The sequence below is a fragment of the Pseudopodoces humilis genome, chromosome 10 (genome assembly GCF_049639895.1).
Source record: "Pseudopodoces humilis isolate 2021_Gansu_Grassland_sample_001 chromosome 10, ASM4963989v1, whole genome shotgun sequence".
Taxonomy (NCBI): Eukaryota; Metazoa; Chordata; class Aves; order Passeriformes; family Paridae; genus Pseudopodoces; species Pseudopodoces humilis.
In genome coordinates this window covers 24,846,349-24,867,787 of record NC_142209.1, presented here as the reverse complement: position 1 = coordinate 24,867,787, position 21,439 = coordinate 24,846,349, and the positions used below count along the sequence as shown (strand labels likewise).

At 40.6% G+C, this 21,439-nt stretch overlaps 1 protein-coding gene across 2 annotated transcripts in view; it reads left to right on the top strand.

Annotated features, from left to right (window-relative positions):
* The window catches only part of LOC102112919 (AGBL carboxypeptidase 4), an 878,734-nt gene that overhangs the window by 454,180 nt on the left and 403,115 nt on the right, over positions 1-21,439 (top strand). For both annotated transcript variants that reach the window (XM_014250851.2, XM_088060383.1), the window contains exon 6: positions 13,108-13,147. In XM_014250851.2, coding sequence (XP_014106326.2) covers positions 13,108-13,147 — 40 coding nt within the window. The remainder of the gene's footprint in view (positions 1-13,107; positions 13,148-21,439) is intronic.

Below are 21,439 nucleotides of genomic sequence, written 5' to 3'. Positions count from 1 at the left end.
CTTTTCGTTTTCAGAATTATTCAGCTGGCTATCATTGAGTACACAATGCAGCTTCATTAAATACCATATTTTAGCATTCCAGTGCTAGAAATAATAACTGTGCTAAGCTGGACAATGCTTGCTAAGCACAGAACTTGTTTTAAATGGTACATGGTTTTGTGCAGTTTGGGTTCCACATTGCCTTCTGTTTATGTGAGCTAGAATTGTCAAAACTGGTACCTGATTCACCTCTTGGCCACCCCAAAATGATATTTTTATTCTGAAATACTGAATTGATTCTGAAATTCTGAATGTTTGAGACAGGTGAGTAGGATCTCTCCAGTTTGTCTGAAGATATAAAGGGTAAATTAGTGCTGGGGTTATTTGTAATCATTTGTAGAACCTAATCCAATAAATTTTGGAGAGGTTTTAAGAATTATGTGACTTGATTCTGATTTTTACCCATGGATTAGGTTTAAAGCAGGAGAAAATACAAGCACATTTATTAGTTTTTATCTGCAGAGGGAAAGTCTTTGTCTTGAGTTCTGCAAGAGACTGCAACAACAAATAATAAGTTTACCAGAGAGACTTAGTGAGTGTTGATTCATTGTTCACCCTTACCACTTTCTGAGCTTAAACTGGTTAAAGGAAACTATGGCATGAGAAATTGCAAGTATTTTAGCTGCTCTCTGCCATCTTTTCTGAACCTGTACTGTTCCCTAGACTAGTTCCCATTTGAAGAATTTATTTTCAATGTAGTGATTCCTCTGGCTCTGTGGCTCCAATGCCCCATTTGGTATTTTCTCTTTTTTGCACAGCAGCTCTCTCTTCCTTTGGGATGTAGTATGAGTGGATATGACAGCCCTTCCTTTCTTATCTCCCCCAAATTAAAGCCAAACTTGTAAAGCAAAGCAAATAGTTGGTCAGTGGGATTTAAAAAAATACTTTCATTTGGTGATTTGAGATGATTTGCCTTGCTAATTTTTTTAATGCAAAATTAGAGGCTCAAATCAGACCTGTTTTAGTGAGATTTTGCTTAGAATCATTCTCAAAAATACATTATTGCCTAAAAATTATCTGGGTGTCTAATTCACTCTGAGGTCAGTTGCTGAAAAATGTCACATCCTTTCTCTTGTCAAGACCTGGAGCATGATATAGCAGGGTTGTTAAATCAGAGCAAAATCTCATTTTAAATGCATTTTTCTGATTTGTTGTTATTATTGTGTTAGTGTTGCTGTGGGATTATTGTATCTTAATGGTAGTGAGATTCCAAATAAGTGCAAGGAATAGATTGGCTGAGATAGGAAGGATCACATTTAGATGATCACTTCTTTTTCTCCTTTCCTTTATGTCCTTCTTGTTGTTTTGAACACTATCAACATTCCCAGTGTTCAGAAACACAGGGGAGACTAGGGCAGGAGATCAGTTGATTGCAATCAAATTACATGATAAAACAGAAAAATAAACCCAGAAATAATTTTTAGGCATTTTATTTAAAAACAAACAAACAACAAAAAAGCAACAAACAAAAAAGAAAAAAAACATTGAGAGTTAAGATTGAAATGGCCAAAATGGGTGTTTCTGGCATTTTATGGATGTTCTGCATAGGTAGTGTGCCTCCAAATATTGGATGCTCTGATACACCATATGTGCTGCAATTCCTAAGCAATACAGCAGATGTTTTAGGTGATCAATTCAGAACTCACTGGCTTTGTTTAGCTCTCCTCATTCCCAATTTTATATGATGTGAATGTGCCTGTCATCATAAGTGGAGGAACAGTTCCATATTTAAAAATCCGTGCATAATTCAAAGTTGACACAGTAGCAATACTAAAACACTCTCCAACCTAGAAAACCTTCCTCAGAGTCCAAAACACCTAGTTAGGGAAAGCCATGGCCAGCAAAAATTAGCTTTGTGTGGTTTGAATCAAAACTTAACTATTCTTTTGAGTTTTGGTTTATTGTACGAGGCAGATGAAAGCTGACAGTTCTGATTTCTTTGCTGATCAGAGGGCTGGGGGAGCTGGTTTGTTTGCTTATTTGGTTTTAAGAAACATTTCATCTTATTTCTATGTAATCTGCTCCAAAGCCATCTTCCTAATGGCACCCTTTTATCTTCAGTTCTCTTAACACTTTCTTCTCTGCTGCCCCTTGCTTTGCCAGTTCCTTGTATGCAAAGTGCCTTTTCTGCCCTAAGATCAGTTGCTCTTTCTTTGTCTTTTTTTTCTTTTTTCTTTTTTTTTTTTCTTTTTTTATTCCAAGGAGCTTTTTAATAGTAATCCCCAATGATTTTACTTAGTTTTCTGCTCATGTGGGCTGGAAATCTATTCAGGCTTCATTAAAAAGCTCATTTGAAAATAGTGATTCTATTGTATTGTCTGAACAATTTAGTTTATTTATTTGGGGATATAAAAGACGTGAACTCTCAATTTTTTTTCTGGTTATAAATTAGCACAGAATATATTTCTGGTGGCTGAAATAGCAGAGAGACTTTCTTCTGGAGTGGTCTGTGGGGAAAAAGCTTTTCTCTAGAGAGGCTGGGACTGGAGAGGGCAAAGCTGAGCTGGGCTCCTGCATCTCTTCTGTAACCCAAACCCACAGGACCGTGGCGAGGGGAGCCACATTTCAGAAGGAAAAATGTTCTCTGTCTTCGGTGCCCAAAAGAAAAAATTAAGCTCACTGAAAACAAGAATGAATCTGACACCTAATTTTGCCACTATAAATTGGAACATTTACATTTGTGTTGGTCTTTCAAAAAAAAAAAATTAAAAAAAGCCACCCTGAAATATTGCTGTCTGACACAGTGGAGTTCAGGCAAAGAACAAGGATAAATTTTCCTGGCGTTTTCACCTGTGGAAACTTTGTTCACCTTTCCTGCAACTGTGAAATTGATTTGAAATGATGGACTGATGCTTTCTCTTGAGTTATTCTTGACTTACCACAGCTTTTTTGCTAACTGAAAAATAGATACTCTTTGGGGAAGCAAATTGCTTTTCCTAACACATTGTGTAAAAGTTGTTGTAAGCATCTAGATAATTAATTTTTAAGGTTAATGCTCAGTGGATGTTTGGAAAACACTTGGATTTCTCTAAAAAATTAAGAATGTAAATAGGGGCAATGGTAATAATTAAAATACAGAGCTATCTATTCCTAAAAAGAAATGGAAACTTCAGAGTGGCTCACAAATCATAGCTAAACATCCACATTTCCAATCACCCAGAGAAACATATTTTTCTGTGCAGCCCAAAGGACAACTGCTTTGCAGTATCTCATGACAGAGTTACCACACCCTTGGTTAAATGTTGGTTACACGTGGGCAAATCTCAGCTTCTGTTGAGGTCTGGCTCTGATCTGCCCTCAGCGTCTGTCTCACCAAGGGGAGCTGGGGAAACTCAGCCTTTGGCTGGACTGAACCCTTGTGATGCAAAAAATGAGCAGTTTCAGGTAAAAATTGGTTAATAGGGAATTCGGTTCCCTTCTCTCTTCCACTAGGTCCTCATGGTCAAAGCAGTCCCCAGTCTGCCAGTCACCAGGTTTTTCAAGTGTGAGCTCTGGGATTTTTAGCCACCATTAGATATACATCAGGTGGCAGGTCCCCAGTGAATTGCTGATAGAACAACTGTAAAAGAGAGATAATTTGAACCAGTCAGCAATGAGGCTAATGAAATGAGGGTTTCAGACCTCTTATCTCTGTTCAGCTGACAGGAAAAATGTTGTCCCCTATTTTGTTAGTCAGAATAACCTGACATGGACTGAGGAGAGGAGCAAACTTGTAAAATCTGGATGGCCTCATCTCCTTACACAGGTCTCCATTCGAGGCTGCTCTCAGGCAAACTAACTCAGCTTGGTGATTTTGATGAACCAAACTTTTATTTTCTCCTTTAATATAACATATTATTTACAACATATATAACTCTCTTCAACTGCTGCGAATAAAAATTCCCCTGGAATGGTTTTCACAGTTTAAAGCACTTGGGTGAAGGATTTGGGTTTAAAACGCCAAATTTAAAAACTGAGATAAAACTGTCTCAATTGAGATGTACAGAGTGAAATGCTGCTTTGGCTCCAGTAGCCTCCATTTGACTTTTTTATTAACAGTTCTAGAGACACCACCCATTGATGAAACATGAATTGCTCTAGACGGCGTACAAAGGCAGAGTGACGCTGGGAGTGGCTGCAGGGAGTCCCAAAGCTGCCCTGGTAGTCCTTAGGAATTTCGATAGCAGCTGCAGCCTGAATGTACCTTGTTCCACAAGTTCAGAGGCTCCAGACACTCAGCTGCAGGAATCAGAGATTATTTTAGCACATTTCATAGGAAAGCACAACGACATTACTTCAGAAACAAAGGAGAAAGTGATGGGTCTGTTTGGAAAGTCAGATTGTTCCTTTTACCTTCGGAAGAGCCCACGTTCATTTGTGCCATTTGACTTCTCCAGACAGTGCTGTCAGGGGCTGTAATTAAATAGGCAGGATTTGGGAGAATAAAGATTGGGATGCTCTGAATCATTTGGTGAAGTGAATATGACAAGCAGCGGTCTGGTTTGGAAAAAGAAATGTAATTTTGAGCATTAGAAAAACAAACTCACTGCCATGGATTGTGAAAGGAAACAGACTCAAACTGAAATTAGATGAAAAGCTTGAAATTAGATGAGACCAAAATAGTTGAACATACAAATTTATATATTTGTCCATACATAGTAGATTCTAATTTAACTTTTTGCTACAATTTTTATCATGTTTCCTTGACTTATATACAGAAATTAAGAGACATTACACAATATGTGGGGGTTGGGGAGGGATTTTTAACAATCCTCCTAGTTTTTAAATGTGAAAACACAGAGTTATTCCCCCTTCCCTCCTGTCTGTCCCTATTGCAGAAAAGTTTTTGGTTGTAGTGGTGCTGTGACAGCCTGGGAAGAGCCTGGAGCGCTGGAGTCAGTGACTCTTTCAGTGAAAAATTTTCATGTTTCAGAAATTTTCCCAACATCTTCAGAATCCTAGGTGGTTTTTTCCCCCTCTTCTCCTAAAATTCCAATTTTTTTTCCAAATTTTTTGAACCCAAGCTGGTCTCTCCCACCAGTGTCTTGGCTATTCTGTCATGACAGTTTATTAAACTTAGTGTTAGTTGACATGAAGAAAATAGAAAACTGCTACTAAACTGCTACTAACTGGTAGCTAAGCTAGGTCAGACTTGAGTTTTGGAACTTAAGTCCCAATTTGAATAAATATGTATTTAGGTATAGACAGCAAAAGAATGCTTGGGAGAAATGATCTGTGTGTTCAGAGCTCATTTTCAAGATCCAGATGGGCCAGAGCAGGGACATGGACTCCTGAATTTTTGTCTCCCTTATGATGTAATCACAGGCTCCTATAATTGCATGTTTAGTTTAAAAATTGCCTATGTTGGGGGTTAATCTTTCCTGTCTGTTATCTAACCAGCCCACAAACAATGGCTGTCAGTCAATAGCCCATTACTGGTATGGGTAGATATGCTTTGTTTCTAATTAAACATTCATTGAACACTGTTGTTTCTCTCCCCACGCCCCCCAACAAATGGTGAACTTTCAAAGTTCATAATTGCTTTCAAAAATGCTGCCCCTTTCCTTAGTAAAACTTAATGTAAGACAGGAATCACAGCTAAAGAATGGCAAGGCAGTGCCTTGGGATCTGTGTCATGGATAGATTTTGGCTGTTAATGGCATTGTGTGGGGTCTGTACAGTTTTTCCTGCCCTTGTTTACTCTATTTTTCAAAATAAATAAATTTTAAATAGAAGAGTTTATTAGCTCCTGCTGCTTGCTATGTATTTTAAAACATAATCTGTTGTTTGTGGCATTACAATAATCTCTATAGGCATTAAGTAATTGATGTCACAAGCATGGGATTATAACCACAGTTCTGCAATTTACATAGTAATACAAGAAACTATGAAAAACCTGCATGGCAGTGTTTCACCAAAACAAACCCCTTAGAGTGCTGAGATAAACTGTGGAATGAGTAGATCCTGAACCCTTGCTATTTAAGTACATTTAAATCATGCACAAGGCACTTTTATTTTTAGTGCAGCTAAAAAAGGGCTTGATCCCAGTCTGGATGTGGGGCCAGACCATGGAGAAATGGGCTTCTTCTCTTCCTTCATTTCTTGCAGGCGCAGAGCTGTTGGGAAAGAGCAGAACAAAGGTATTGGCTATATCATCCTTTCATTTGCCTCAGCCAAGAGGCCTTCTGCTGTCATAACTTTTATTGGCAAAGTTAAGGACCAGCTCATTCCAGAGCAGTTCTTCCCTCCTGCCTTACTTTCCAGAGATGAGATAGCCTTAACAACTTTTTGTGGTGATTGTGAATATTGCAGTGAACAGAGAGGTGCCTTTTTTTGTATTCCTAGTGGCTCACTATGAATCTGGTTACTACTTTATATCCTCTGCATATGTAAATAAGGCAAGCTATAGATGGAGCACCAGATGTCACTCAAGAATATGTGGAAGAGACCATGAATTTGTGGGGCCCATAAAGCTGAGAGTGCCCATGGTCAGTGGTCTCACTGTGCAGCCACTGGGGGAGCTCAGCCTCCCGTGGCTTGGGCAATAATCTAGTCATAGATTGAGTTCCTACCAAAGCTTGGGCAATAATCTAGTCATAGATTGAGTTCCTACCAAAGCTTGGGCAATAATCTAGTCATAGATTGAGTTCCTACCAAAGCTTTGGTAGGCACCTGCTCACCAAGGGGCTGCAACCTGCTACTACTGCCAGAGATTACACTGACTGGGCTAAAAAAATGGCTTTTCCACCTCTTCTTAACCTTTGTTGTATTAATCTTCATTCTATACAGCTTTAGAGCACAGCAGGGCTGTAAGAACATTGTGTGTGGATCTTCTGTTCCTGAGACAAATACTTCAAGGGGGAAGAAGGAGAAGTCTCAGCTACTTGTTTGGCAGTGCTTTGGGAATGTAGGAAGGTATCACTGGTTTTGGGAAAGAGGCAAGTGTCAGATATTAAGCAGGAGAGTATGTGCAGTGGAAGAATGAGTAAAGTAGCTTAAAGGTTTGGCACTGTATTTCATTGTTTGGACTTGGTTTTGATTCTAAACCAGAACCAAGTTACCAGATATTGCAGCGATCAAATATCTGCAAAGGCCACTGTCAAAATGGTTTAAAATGCTCATTATAGTTCTTAACATGAGTGATAACATATCCCAAACCACTTTATAAATGTTCTTCCACACCTATATTATCAATAATTGATTCCACAGGGTAGGCTACAGCAGATGCAATTTGCTAAAATCCCAGTCAAGTGTCAACAAGCTGATTGGTTCATTTTATCATTATACCAGGAAACTTCAGCAGCTAATCATAAAGGAAGTACAAAATGTGAGATCTTGTTTCATTATGTGAACAAAAGCCTGTGATTTCAGGATGGAAAGAAAAGATTATTGCTCACTATCATGTGAAGAAAAAAAAACAACCAGCTTTAAATCATCAAATTACCCATTTTACAGGATTTGAATTAGTAGGTTTTTGGTATAATTACTTAAATCGAGAGTTTCTCTTTGGAGGTAACTCTTGCACTCTGAAGGGAAGGAGGTACAAGCAGTGAAACTTGCATTTGAGGAACTAGGCAGATATGATTGCTCACTTTTTTCTCAACACCTTCCTTCACTGAAGCCATCCTTAGAAAATTTATCCAGATGTTGATCAGCCCTGAATATTTCTTGACCTGTCCAACAACAGGTGGCAACAAGGAAGGATGGGATACAGCCTTTAGCCTCCCCCTCCTGCACATCTTCCCTCCCATGCAAACCATGGTGGTGCCTGTGGGCAGCCAGGTTGTACCACCCAACTGTGCCAAGTTGCACACTTGGGGTCTCTTTGATCCTTTTCTGAGCTCCTGGGTTCTTTCATGCTGCAATGTGAAAGGACAGGTTTCCAAAGCGTTGATGTTTCAGAGTGTGGCAATCATAAAGGGCACAGAAATGTGAAATGCACCCTTCAGTACATCCTCAGCTGTATTTGTGATGAGATACACTGGTTTATATTACTCTTGTGTCAACACTGTTTACAGAAAAGAAACACTAGATTTGAAGTCAAAAAGAAAAGAAAAGGTGTTATTAGTGACAACTTGCGGCAAAGTTTCCAGGAAAAAAATTTTATCGTGCTCTTCATTTTAATCTTAAACCCGCTGCACAGTAAATTGAAGGTGGTGGGGGACAGACACATGTTCCAAACACACTCAAATTAGGGGGAAGAAATCAACAGCAGAGACCAGGCTGGGTAAAATACATTTTGGAAGACAAAGTCCTTGTGAGATCCTAGAGAGTCAATTCCAGTTTCCTGTAAGGAGCTGTTGGTGAGTGGGCAGCCTGGTTTTGGGTTCACAGCTGCAGCAAAATCTGCCCAGAGTGAAGGCAGTGAAAGGCACAAACCCAACAGGAGCTTTCTAGAGCTGAAGCTGATCTCAGCTCCGGGCTTAGGAATTTTATATGGAGACTCAGAGCAAGGCAGGAATAGATGGCCTTGCTGTTTAGAAAAACCTCTGCTGGTTCCTGGGATGTGGATGGCTGGGAAGCTGAAGGAGCTTCCAGCATCATGTGTGGAGCAGATCCCTGAGTGGCTGCTGCCAACTCCATCCCCACTTACCTGCACTGCTGGGTGTTGGGGCCTGGGATATGATGTGCTTGGACAGAAGCAGGGATAAGGATATTTTTTAGATGGTGGCTGGAGGAGGAGTAGGAAGATGACTTTATAATTGCTTTTTTATCACTCTTTCTGACTATATTGACTTAATACTCGACTCAGCTTTGGCTGGCAAGTAAGGCCCAGATACATTCAGAATTAGATATGACGAGGCTCATTCTTACATGAGAAGAAAATCATCGGTTGCTACAGAAACAGCTCCATATCAGTCTCGTGGGGCATCTTTGCATCTGGCTTTCTTTCCCTTCTCTTTTGCTAATCTGTAGATAAGAGTCAAAGCAAGTGCAGCACATCCCACATCTATATAAAAGGTTGGAGGAACTCTGCAGAGAGCAAAGTGTGAAAGAACATCTCATAGATAAGCTGAACTTAAATGAATGAGTTAATTTACACTCCCCCTGCATTTTTTTTTCCTAGTTTTGCAACTCTTGCTAAGTTAATTGAGGTGAAAATTAAGTGACACCAGTCAGCAAATATTTTAAAGACCTCCAAAACCAAGGAAAAGAAAGGAGGTACTTAGAAAAAAAGGTACTTAGGAAAGGAGTTACTAAGAAACAGGAAAAAGTCTGAGGGGTGAGTTAGAATCTGTGTCGAGAAAATTGCATCTTGCAATGGAATAATAATCCAGACTCACTTTCATTCAAGTTGTTTAACTTGATAAATTCAGGAATTAGTTAAAAGTAAATGCATATTATGGGTGAACAGGGACCATTCTGCACACTGCAGACCAGCTCACCAGCGACATTCTTCAACTGGTTTCCTAAAATGCAATGAATACTTGATGCTTAGTAGATTAATATTTATTGAGTGAATCAATGCTTAATTTATTAAAAAATTGCCTTCCTTGTATTTTAATATGATTTATTACTCATCAGTGCTTATTACATTAATTAAAGATTGTGTTAATTTTGTGGAAGTGAACACGATCTGCTGCAGGTTTGCTCCGAGCCCTGGTGCAGTGTGGGGACTGCGCCTCTGGGTAGTGCCAGCGATGGAAACTGCTCCAGGTGGGAAGCAGAATGAATCACCAGTGGCCTCCTCCTGCCCTTGGGATCTCCAACAGCCAGCAGAGTGGAAAAGAGGATGCTGCCCCTTAAGGGCAGGACAGGATTACAGCAGCAGCAGAGATACTGTGATGATGCAGGGAATATTTCTGTTTGCCTCTTATAAATGATGGCTGAGGCTGTGGGGATCATTTCTGTGTGTCTCATGGAATGCCCTTTTGTCAACGTGGGTGAAATCCAGCCTTAGAGACATGGGAAGCTGTCACCACTTTCCCAACCAGGGATGACACTCATTGCATTTCAGTGCCCAGATTGTAGGAAATTCTTTGGATGGTAGGTTGCCTGAAGATTGGGATGGTCCCAAGCATCTCAGCAGGGGCAGGTGTCTGAGAAGTGGAAAATTCCTAAAGGCAGAACAAAAAAAAGCCAGACATCTTGTGAGCTGAGCCTTTCAAGAAATCTGTCAAAACAGGGAGAGGGTGATCATGCTGGAGGGGGGGCCACAGCTGCAATTTGCATCTTTCAGCACTGAAGAAAGAAGCAAATATATAAAGCCCCACAGCCACAATTCTTCCGATGAAATTATTTTATTAATGGGTGTGACATTTGTAATGTCTCTCTCTTTAAATTCAAATACTGCTGTTTTTATAGCTACTCATAAGTGAGTCTGTGTGGTTTTTTAGGGTTTTTTTAAATCCATCTAGTTACTAGGCTGCTTGCATCCAGCTGAGCCCTGGAAACGGCAGAGCTAGTCCTGAGATCTGAGAGCAGGCAGGAATTTCCAGAGAGTGTCCATAATTAGGGCATTTTTGCATGTTTAAATGCACAATTCTGTTTGCTTCTCTCCAGGGCTGGGGTGAATGTACACAAACTTCCCTTGACCAGTTAAATCAGAGAAACCTCTTCAAGGTCCAGTGAAGGTCAGAGCTGGGAATTTTTTCCTCCCTCTGTCACCAGGCAGGCAGGAGCCACCGAGCTCCAGCCTGGAGCACTTGGGTGGAGCCAGTGCCAAGAACCTGGTGGCATTTCAAATCCCTTGCAGCAGTTAGGTGTTAGATGCAAAAGATCAGAGCTGCTCTCCTTGAAGTCAGAGAAATAACTCAGCTTAAAGTTCAACATACACACAAAGATTTCCTGGATCTGGAGTTAATTTGTTTTTTCCAAGGTCAGCTTGAAGGCAGTATTCAAACAGGAAAAAAAGTTACAAACTGAACATTTGACTTGTAATAATTTCATTTTATTTCCCATTTGTTTGACCTGTCCTATATGCTTTTGTTTTCTTGACGTATCAAGCTAAGCTATTTTGGTTTCTTATTTAATGTTTATTTTTACCCCATTTAGCAGACTCAAGTCAGGACTGGGGGCCAGTGGGGCTGCATGACTTTCTCTCTGTTCCATATCTTTACATTTTCCAACTTTCTTTGATGCAGGATATTTATATTCCACCTTTTTTCCTAGTAGAGAGGCTTTCACGGAGTATAGGCTTAGAATATATATTTTCTGCTCTAGCTGTTCATTAGATATACAGCATTTGGAGTTCCAGTTGTGCTGAGAAATGTAAGCAAAGCTTTTGGCCCAGTGGGGGCTAAGCTCTGGCATTTCACGGCTTTGTACATATGAATCAGGATTAAGGTGCAGGATCTATATAAAATTTAGCTCATTAGGAGATGTTTTGTCTCACGGCTCCCACTGGGAAGGTGGGTGCTGTGCTCACACACAGGATTTCTTACCCTGCTTTGCTGCTCCCAAGAAAGGAGGAGGGTGAGCAGGTGACAGGGGCAGCAGCAGGGTATCCTGCTCCCTTTTACCCTGGAACACCTGGGAAAAGGTTTGGCATACACTGGCCCCAGTATTTTCAACTAGTGCAAATGTGCTCGAGCACATGGGTAAGGTCATGCTCCAAACGACTTAGCAAGAGAACAAGGAATACCTCTGGAAAAAGACAGATAGGAATTTCCTCTCAAATATATTTGTGCCAGAGGTAAGGAACTTAAGGCTAGGAAGGTTTCAGAAATGTGTTTTTTCTAGCCTGACACCCCACTTGGCTCCCCAGCAAGCCAAATTTGCTGTTGTGCCCAGCACAGCTCAAGTGTGTTCAGTGGATGACCAACGGTGTCCATGAACTTCAGCCAGTGAAGCTTTTCCAGAGAGAAATGATGGGCTTGGAAAGGAGTTTCATCAGTCATGATTTCCAAGGAACAACAGTCAGGGTAGGGAATACCAAGTCAAGGTTTCCTCTTCAAGGACTTTCAGCTGTCACATAGGGAATACAGTGAGTGCAGTGATGAGAATTAGATTGGAAGATCAATAGGCCTGACAATAAATGAAAGTAACACAGACATTATTGAGCAAATTAGGAGAGAGAAATTAAACTGGACAGTATAATCTTCAATACCTGCTAGACACACTGATGTTGGGCAAAGTTAGGAAGAAGACAGTAAGTTGGAAAGTGCTACGATGAAGGGGCAGCAACAGTCTGTCCATGAGATGGGGAAAGCCCTGCTTGTGATGGAAAGCTCTCAGCCTACAGAAAAGTGGAAAAAGATGCTAATGGTCCAGGAGCACCTGGATTTAAGTGGCAAGGTACAGAGAGACAATGGTGGAGAAATCACCTAACACTGGGAACATGGAGTAGAAAACAGTGCTGGCTACACGTTGTGGGAAAAGGGAACCTCAGGTGCACCCCACCATCATAAAGGCTTTGGTGGGATAGATTGTTCCAGGCCAAAAATCTTCTTAACTTTCTCATAGTATGGGTTTGCTTACCCTGTGAAGTTTTGCAGCCATTCCAGAAACCAGTCCTCTGATTATCCTAAACTTGATTATTTGCCGTAATAACTGTCTGTATTTTGCTATCTGTACACAGATCCAGTGATGATCAAATCTGGAAAGCTTTTAGGGTGATGGATATCCGGTGGAAACAAGATCCATGGGCTGACTGTGCTCAGCATGCGAAGAAGTTTTCTTTTTATCAGTCTTGAGTTTGTCTAGATCCTCTTACATGTCTTTGAAAGGTTCACCCCAAGGCAATATAATTGTGTTTGATCACATACAGGCATTGAGTCAGTGATTGATATGAATAAAGAACTTAGACTTGCTTGTCCTGGTTCCATGTCTTCTTCCCTGTGGAATCAGAAATCACTTTTATAAATATATTGGTCCATCTGTGCTTCCAGCTATCCATTTCAAGTATATGTTCCAAAAAAGAAATAGTAACACTTTATAAGCGCAAATAAAAACACATGAAAAGGACTGAGGAAGGGATTTTTTCCTCCCTCATAAAGTACACGTGGATCCCTTCCAAAAGAGTTACTGTGAGCCATGTAGCTTGTAATTAATCCTGCTGTAAATGTCAGAACACTTACTTTCCAGGTCTAAGCTGACCCACTAAAATTAGTCCCCTCTTAACAATTCCTTTTATAATTTGTTTTTCAGCAGAAACGGCGGCTTGACCTCCTGACAATAACCAGCCCCGGTAAGTGAGCTCTGCCGCGCCGTTCTCTTCTCTTCTCTTTTCTTAAAGAGATGGCTGTCTAAATGTGTTTTTCCCCCCGTCTCTGACATGCAAAATGAAAAACACTGTTCCCCAGAAAATCTTTCACCTAATAACAAGTGACAGCTATATTGTGCTTGGCAAAGCCCCGGGCAGTTATCCGTTCACAGAGCTGCCTCTTCAGACCTTTACTCTATGAATTGGAGTGCTGATATTTCTTTAAGCCTCCTGGGGTTACAGTTAGTGGTATATCTGCAGGGCAGATGCCCTCAAATTCACAAAGTGTGTTCAGGTATCACAGAAATGCAAGCTTGACTGTCCTTGGTGGCAATCGTGAGCAGTCTGGGGAGTTGGGAGATGGTGACACTCTGCACGTGTGGAAGGAGACAAAGTCCAGGCTCAGGGCTGAGAACCCCCAGGTGGGTCAGAAAATATTTAGGTAGAATTAAAATGCTTTAAACTATCTGCATCATGATGGCTTTTGTCATTTGCCTGTTGGGGAGATCGACCAAAATTTGTTTGTATGGGAAAAGTGTGGGGCTCCGGCCAGAGTGAGTGTTGAAGGTCTCAGCACTGTGGTGGAAATGCAGGTTGGTTCAGTTGTGCTCCTCTGTGATCTCAGCCCTTAAGGCTGGGTGGCTTTTAATTTATTCCTATTTGTCTGGCTCACTTTCTTTCCACTAGCTGCTACAGAAGTTTGCTGCCCACCAGCTTCAGATGAAGCCCTGCTCAAATGATGCCACATTTTGGTTAACTTTGTTCATTTTTCAGATGTGTGTATGAATTAAGCTTTCAGGTGGGCTTTGACTGGGACTAATGAATTCTGGCCTTAACTGGTAATAATGTGTTAGCAGAGTGAACAGGTGTTATGAGAAGTGAACAAAATGTGACACACATTTGCTTGGATAACAATTTTGCATCAATAATTGTTCTGACACTCTGAATGTAGATATAATCTGTGACATGGTTTCTCCTTCACTAACCTTGTTAAAATAATAAGAATTAAAATAAGGAGGAGGAACACTTTGTTGGGACAGATGTTTGAGGCTATTGGCAATTGCATCACATTTTTGCATGTTCACTTTTCACGCAGTTTGCAATTATGTTAATGTATGCTCAGGGCACTTGCTGATAAAAGCAACAATACAGCGTGATACAGCTATTGTCACTATTCTGACTGTAACTTCAAGGACAAACATGGCACATTTTTCATTTTCCATATCTTCAGCATTCCCTGTTTCTAGAGGAAAAAGAAAAAAAGATCTCTGAAGGTCTTAATCATAGCACACAGTCAGATCTTGGATAAGGGCACCAAAGTCCATGGCACTTTTTCAATAAGAGAAAAAGAGGGTTGGGGACCAGAATGACTTAATATGAGACTTTTCCATAAAGGAAACTTTTGATACCTTTTCCATGATTTCTGATGCAATGTTCACTGTAAAAGGGTTGATTGGGTAGAGTTTACGCATAGATGTGATCAGTAAGTAGCTGTAGCTTCAGATCTCTGTTTAATAAAGCAATCTACTAAATGAACACAGCAATTAGGTAGAAGGATCTTCAATAACTGTGTAGCTAGGCATACTGCACTAAAAGTGTTGGGGGGAAGCTTTCTGTAGCGTGTACCTTTTCTGAAACTCAAGTTTTACCCTTTGATATTTAACCAGAAATCTACCATAACTGGGTACATAAGGAAAAAAATACTACTGTTCATGATTGCATAATGAAATGCCTGTAGTTTTGCCTTCAGTAGCGGCATTTTCAAAAGGTGCTTGGTGCTGGATCAGGCCAAGCTTACCAAAGAGCCTAAAGCTGAGATTTTTCAAAAGGGTTGAAAAACTTAGGCACTCAATTCCTAGTAGGATTGGAAAATGTCAGCTTGTGGATTAAAGGGTCTAGTTTCAGCCCTACAAATACAAAAATAAAATAAAATAAATCATAGCCTTGGGGCGTTTATCTGTCTTTGGAGACTGCTACTTTAAAATATTTAATTCTTTGAGTCCTAGCTCTAAGATCTGACATTGCCAGTCTGTTTTTACAAAGTCGTGATATCGGTTATGATGGCTGAGATCAGCCATAATCACTGTCAACCCTTAATTTACTGATTCAAATGAGGGGCTGAGCTGTTTAGTTGCACCTGCCAATCCTCTGGGACTTGTTTCTGTTCTCCACCTCGCCGCGGGCAGGCAGCCTTTGCTTTCGGCAGAGGTCACACAGCTTCAGTTAGAGTTGTGAGGGTCCTCTGCGTCCCACAAGGGATGTCGGCCACCAAAACCCTATTGCTTAATTGTAAGAATAGACAAAGGGCTTCAAAAGGAAAGGTGACCTCTGAGATTTGCACCTCTGTCACAATGAATATCATCTCTCTTTCTTGTGTGTGTGTGAAGCTCTTTAACCAGTTTTCCTACCTTTAGTCAAGAATTGATGGTGAACCCATGCAGACAGTACAACTCTTCTCCATGTGCTACTAAAACAATTTCCAAAAGCTGATCAGCCAATTAATGAGATTAATTGCAAGGTAAGATTAATTGCCAATAATGTAAGTTAAGTGTTGTTGAGACTCAGGCGCCAAAACATTTAAAGAGAGTTTGTGGAATCACGGGAACCTTGACGTTATCTCATGGCAGTCACAATGCTCCCCTTGGCCATGGCTGTTGCATGTTTCCCCAGGAATCCCCAAAGGGTCAGAATTTGTGCCTGTTTCTTGTTCCCTGAACCTCACCCCTGCCCGTGCTGTGCTGAGCCCACACTGAGGGTGACCCAGCGCTGCCTCTTGCCCTGCGCCACATGGCTTCCAACCCCCAAGCAACGTGTGCTTGGCTTCCTGAAACCTGGCTGAACAGGTTCTGGCCTTAAAATCACATCTGTATGTTCAAGTGAACAGGTATAGACCATTAATCTATACTCTGGACGGAGAGAAGTCTGGGAAAAAGTGAAAAAAATAAAAGGAACGGGAAGAAATACAGATGGCGGGAGCTGCAGCTCCAGCTACATGATTTGTATGCAAAACACAGGGCTCACCTCTTCCAGCACCCTAATAAAGCAGGTATGGAAAGCTCCACACTGCACCCCAAACTGGAGGAAGTCGTTGCTTTGCTGTGGATCTCCAGAAACAGCCAGACACAAAAGATGCATAATCTGGGAGCAAGCCAGACTCCCTCGTGCTCAAATAGATTCCTTTGAAGTAACTGATACCCCTGTAAAATGTGGAGGGGAGTTCACCGCTCTGCCTTGCTGCTGGGTAGCTGGAGAGCTGGAGGAATGTTAAGTTAAATTTATCAATGCTCTCGCCACACTCCTTTCTTCTTGCCCCTTGACATGTGAGGTACAATTAGAGTGCAGCTGTACAGTTCAGGGTGCCCGAGTCAGAGCTGATGTGCGCAGTGGGGTGGGGGAAGGATGTTAAAAATTCATTAGGAGCTGGCAGGGACATGCTGGCAGGGAGTGGGACATAATGAGATTTAAGTTTTGGTAATTTAAATTTTCTTTAAACCCAGCTTTACCTCTGAATTGGATCCAAAACATTTCCTTAACGCTATTCTGGTTGTCTTTGAGGTTTAGGACCAAAGCTTGAGGTAGTTTAATTTGGCTTTGTTGAAAAAAAGGAGATGAGGATCTGCCCTTCGTTTCTCTGTGATCATGTTCTAGTAGCACTTTGAACACGCACATGCAATCACATCACATTTTGTGGTAACCACTCAATAGCTGCAAATAAGATACCCCTGTTTCCATAGCTTTTCCATGGAGACACAGCTTTTTGCATCTCCTGTGTTTATGATAATAATACAGCTTTCCAATTTCTCTTCTCAGTAAGGTAAGTTCCTCTCCCACTGAAGTATTTTTTAATTATTGATACCATAAATGGAAGTGTGTTGGAAACTATTGGCTTTGAAAATAGCTAACATGTGATATTATCCAAGAACCATCAGGAAAATTCTTTTGAAATTCTCTTTGATTCAGCCATCCTCAGGGCTTTATCCTTCTCTACCAGTCTCTCTACTGCCAATTTAAAATAACATTCTCTTGAAATCAGCGCAGTGTCAGGAGAAATTCATCAGCACCGTAGGTGCATGTTTCCCAGATGTATATAAACCTACTACATTTGGCAGCAGTAAATTGATTGCTTTTAAAAAACCTGGGGTAGTTTGAATATTCCGTAGTGTCCAGCTTGGCTACAGCACAGAATATAAAGTAATTTTTTTAAGTTTCTTTCAGCTCTGTTTTAGATGAAAAAAGTAAGTGCTGACTACATAATTCCTGGCTTTTGATTTACTCAGATTTTCCTAATGTGAAAGCCACACCAGAGCTTTACAGGCAGGGAGAGAGTAAAATAATCCTAATCTCCATTGAGATTTCATCAGAAATGTTAATGGTCTGTGCATGCTTCCTCCTAATATTCAAGCTCTTACACTTTTAAACGGGGAAAAAAGCTTGATTTTAAAAGTATTTATCAGTTGGATCTATGCGGTGAAATATTCTCCCCCCTTTAATATCATCAGTGCTGCATGCTCTAAAAATGTCTCCATTTCATTAATTTGTGATATACTGCTACCCTGAATTCTTTTAAGGTGGCTTTGGCTTCTGCCATACATATTTTACTGCTTTAAATTATAGATATAGGACTGTTGCCTAGTTAATTTCCTCTGGTTAGGAAAATATATTTCTGCTCTCCTGGCATTGCATAAAGTGATATGTGGGATTTGCTATATTTTTTAGCTGATTAAGTTTTGCATTTCTACATATTACTGCTTATGAGACCTCAAGTAAAAGTACGTAAAGGAAGGAGAAGTTTTATAGTATATTTCAAAGTTTCATTTGACTATAAATTCCACCACTAAGCCCTGCTACAAGACTTTTCCATTACCTTCCTGGATAGTCTGGCTATCAACTTCTTTCTAATTGAAGCATGAAAATAATATGAACTCAAAGTCATGAAGCTATAAGACAGGTATTAGTAAAAATGATACCAACTAATAAAATGTGACAGAAAGTTGTTTGCTGCTAAAACTTGGGGACTTTTTTTTTTTTTTTTGCAAGTCCTTATTAATTAATAGCACATTGATTTTGGTCTAAGTATGTGTCAAAGGGTGGTATTGCAGATTTTAAACAGCCTAACATAACCACTGCTCATGTCTGCTAGTGAAGCTTCACATGGTCTTTTACTTGCAAAGCTGGTGGAGAAAAGAAATTACTTAGAATTCCAGTAATAATTGAGTCTTTTAATGCTCAGTGAATTATTTCCCATATCACTGGGTATTAATCCACCCACAATAATATGAGATAACTGGGGGAGTCAGAATCTCACTGCTCAGCAAGGCAATAGACGCCAAATGGTTTGTCTGAACCCAGTACAAGAATTTCCCTACCATGAAAATAAAATATAAATGCTAAAATCTCAGTTCAAAGTGAAATTCCCATGTTGTCTGTCTTAGCTGAGCCATAAAGCTACAGGAAGAAGTTTGTTTCAGACTTGATGAAACTTTAGCAAGATGATTGTACTAACAGAGAGCAGAAGGAATATGTGGACTCTTTTCCTTTTTTTGTGCCATTAGGTTGGCTTCAGCTGTCCTGAGGCTAATTAGGAAATTTTACTATATCAAATTTCTCATCTTTACAGTATCTTAAGAGCTGTGAGAATATCCATGTGCTGTGATAAGGTGAAATAATATTGTTGCTTGCAATTACTCATTCATGCAGATCACTACCTTCCTAATTCTCAGTTATACCTCTGCATTTGCCAGAATAATAATTGAAGATATCTCCTGCTCCACTGTCTTTTCCCTTCCCTCACACCATGCCCAAGAGAATAAATCCTACCTGATCTTTCTGCCTGTCCCCTGACCTATCTCCACCTGTGTCCCCAAACATCGCCCACATCCATCCCAAATATCGCAGTTTTGAGTTCTACCGAAATGCCACTTTTCTGATTCAATAATGAAACCAGAACTTTATCCCCATTTGGTTGCAGCATGTTTACTTTTAGTGAGGCTGTTTCATCCCCACCTTTGCATTTAAAAAAGTGACCTTTTTTTGGATACATGTAGAAGAAGTGATATTTGCCAAGTCAAAATAAGACTGCAGAGAAGATATTCTAAAGGCTAATCCATTACTTTTGAAGAAAAATATCAAGCTTTACCACAATCCCTTATTATTATTCTGGGTCACCATGGTGTTTCCATGCACCTTGGCATGTCCCTTTAATTGGATCCGTACATGGGAAGGTCCGGCACAGTTGCATTGAAAGCTGACATTTCTAACTAACTGACCTTTTCAGGCCCAGTGACACTCCTATAATGATTATCCTCTAGCATTGTTTGGACACAATACCACATACTTCACAGCACATAAAGAATATGTTCTTTGAGAACTATTCAAAATGCCCAATCTCAAGTTAGCAAAATGAGAAAATTGGGTGCAAACATTCATCAGAGTGTTATTGTGCAGGTATCGATTTGAATGCCCTTTCATTTCTCTGGGAAAAAGTGTTGTATTATAGAGCTCTAAATTAACTTCTGTTCTGTTTTTTTCCCCCAGTAAGTATAAAAAGGTCAAATTCATTCATAAGGCTGAATAGATTTGCAGGATATAAGCAATAAGATAGCAATCAACCTTCAAATAACCTTTAAAGAGACAGTATCTTTTCTTATGACCAGTAATTGATCTGCTCATTAAGTCACTGGGTACTCTTTGGGGCTCACCTGGGCAAAACTGTGTGAGACCTGTGACAAAGGGATGTCAGCTACAGCAAAACAGGAACAAATTTTCACGTGGAAATCTAAATATTTTACAGGTTTTGAGGGGTGTAAAGTTGACGAGAGGATTGATATTGCAACGTGAATTCCTTGATTTTACTGTAATAAGGGTGAATGGAAAAGATGAAGAAAAGACCTCAAAGTGTGAATTTGGTATTTGTCAGGATGACAACCTCACATGTTCATACCTGCCTGAAACCTGGATAGATCTTCAAGTTGCCTTTTGGATTTAGTGGCTAATGTGGGAGGGTGACCACTGCCTGTGGTCAGTCCATGTGCAGGGATGTGCATGCAGGGGACCCTGTGCTACACATGGGACATGGCCGGGCATCATTCTTCTGTTAAATTCAGTCAGATTGTCAAACAATGGCTTTCTGTGCACCATGAGGGCTTTGGGGACGTCTGGGGGTGTTGATCATCTCTGCCTGCTCAGACATAAAACCCACATCCAGGCTGTTGCAGCACTGACTCCCTGGGTGCTGCCTCCTGTCACCTCCAGTCCCAGGCTGTGGCTCTGCAGCTCCTCTTGTGCAAGCAGGAGCTGCTGAAGGACTGCTGGAAATTTCTTCAAGGGAACAGCATCTAGCCAGAGACCTGCTCAAAGTGCCAGGATTGCCAATTTGAGATAGCAATCAGAAGATTAGTGCTCTGGCCATGTCCATATTTCATTTCTGCATGTAAATCCACGTTATGTTTTTGGTATCATTTTTATGAATTGTACATAGGCTGAGGACTATCTGTGCATAATTGATTACAGTAAGTTGTCTTGGTTCTTATCTTTGATCAGAATTTTCAGAAGCAGCAAGTATCCCAGGTGATGATGTTTTCCATGCTGTAAATATTTGCACATAACACTTTCTGGTTTACTCTACAATTTACAGAATGAGCATCTCACTCATTTAGAGGGACTGAAAATGAGCAAGTCTGTGCACAGGTGTATTGTGCTCCTCTTTTTGTGTAAGCTCAGGGAAAACTTAAAATAGAAACTTTTTTTCTCGTAAACCCCTTATTTCTTCAGTATCAGATGTTTTTAGGAAGGATGGAAAGCGTTCTTCCTTTTTAATGAAATTTTAATTTTCAAGGTCACCTGTCACTCTTCACTTAGGCAGATTTCTTCTTGCTGAGTGACCTCAACAAGACTAAGTAGAAATCAGTGTATTAAATATCTAGAAGGCAGCAGAGGATTATATTGCCACTATGAAGTAGAACAGAGTGCAGAAATGCAGGAGCCAGCAGAGCCCTGAGCAGCAGAGCCTCACCAGTGTGGGGACAGATGCCTCCAAGCCCCATTCCTTGGGTGCTCTGCCAGAGAGATAAGCCCCAAGCCCTTTTTTCACTGGCTTTAGGGTGCTGTCATTCCAGTGCAGCTGAATTGCACCTGGGCCTGAATCTTAGCTTGTGTCCTTTTGTTTTTTTTAACCTAGCCAGGCAAATGCAGCAACTGTGCTTCCTTTCTATTTTAGCAGCATCCATGTACCCCAGTCCACAGGGGTGTCATCCTGCTGGATGCAGCGGCACCAAGCTG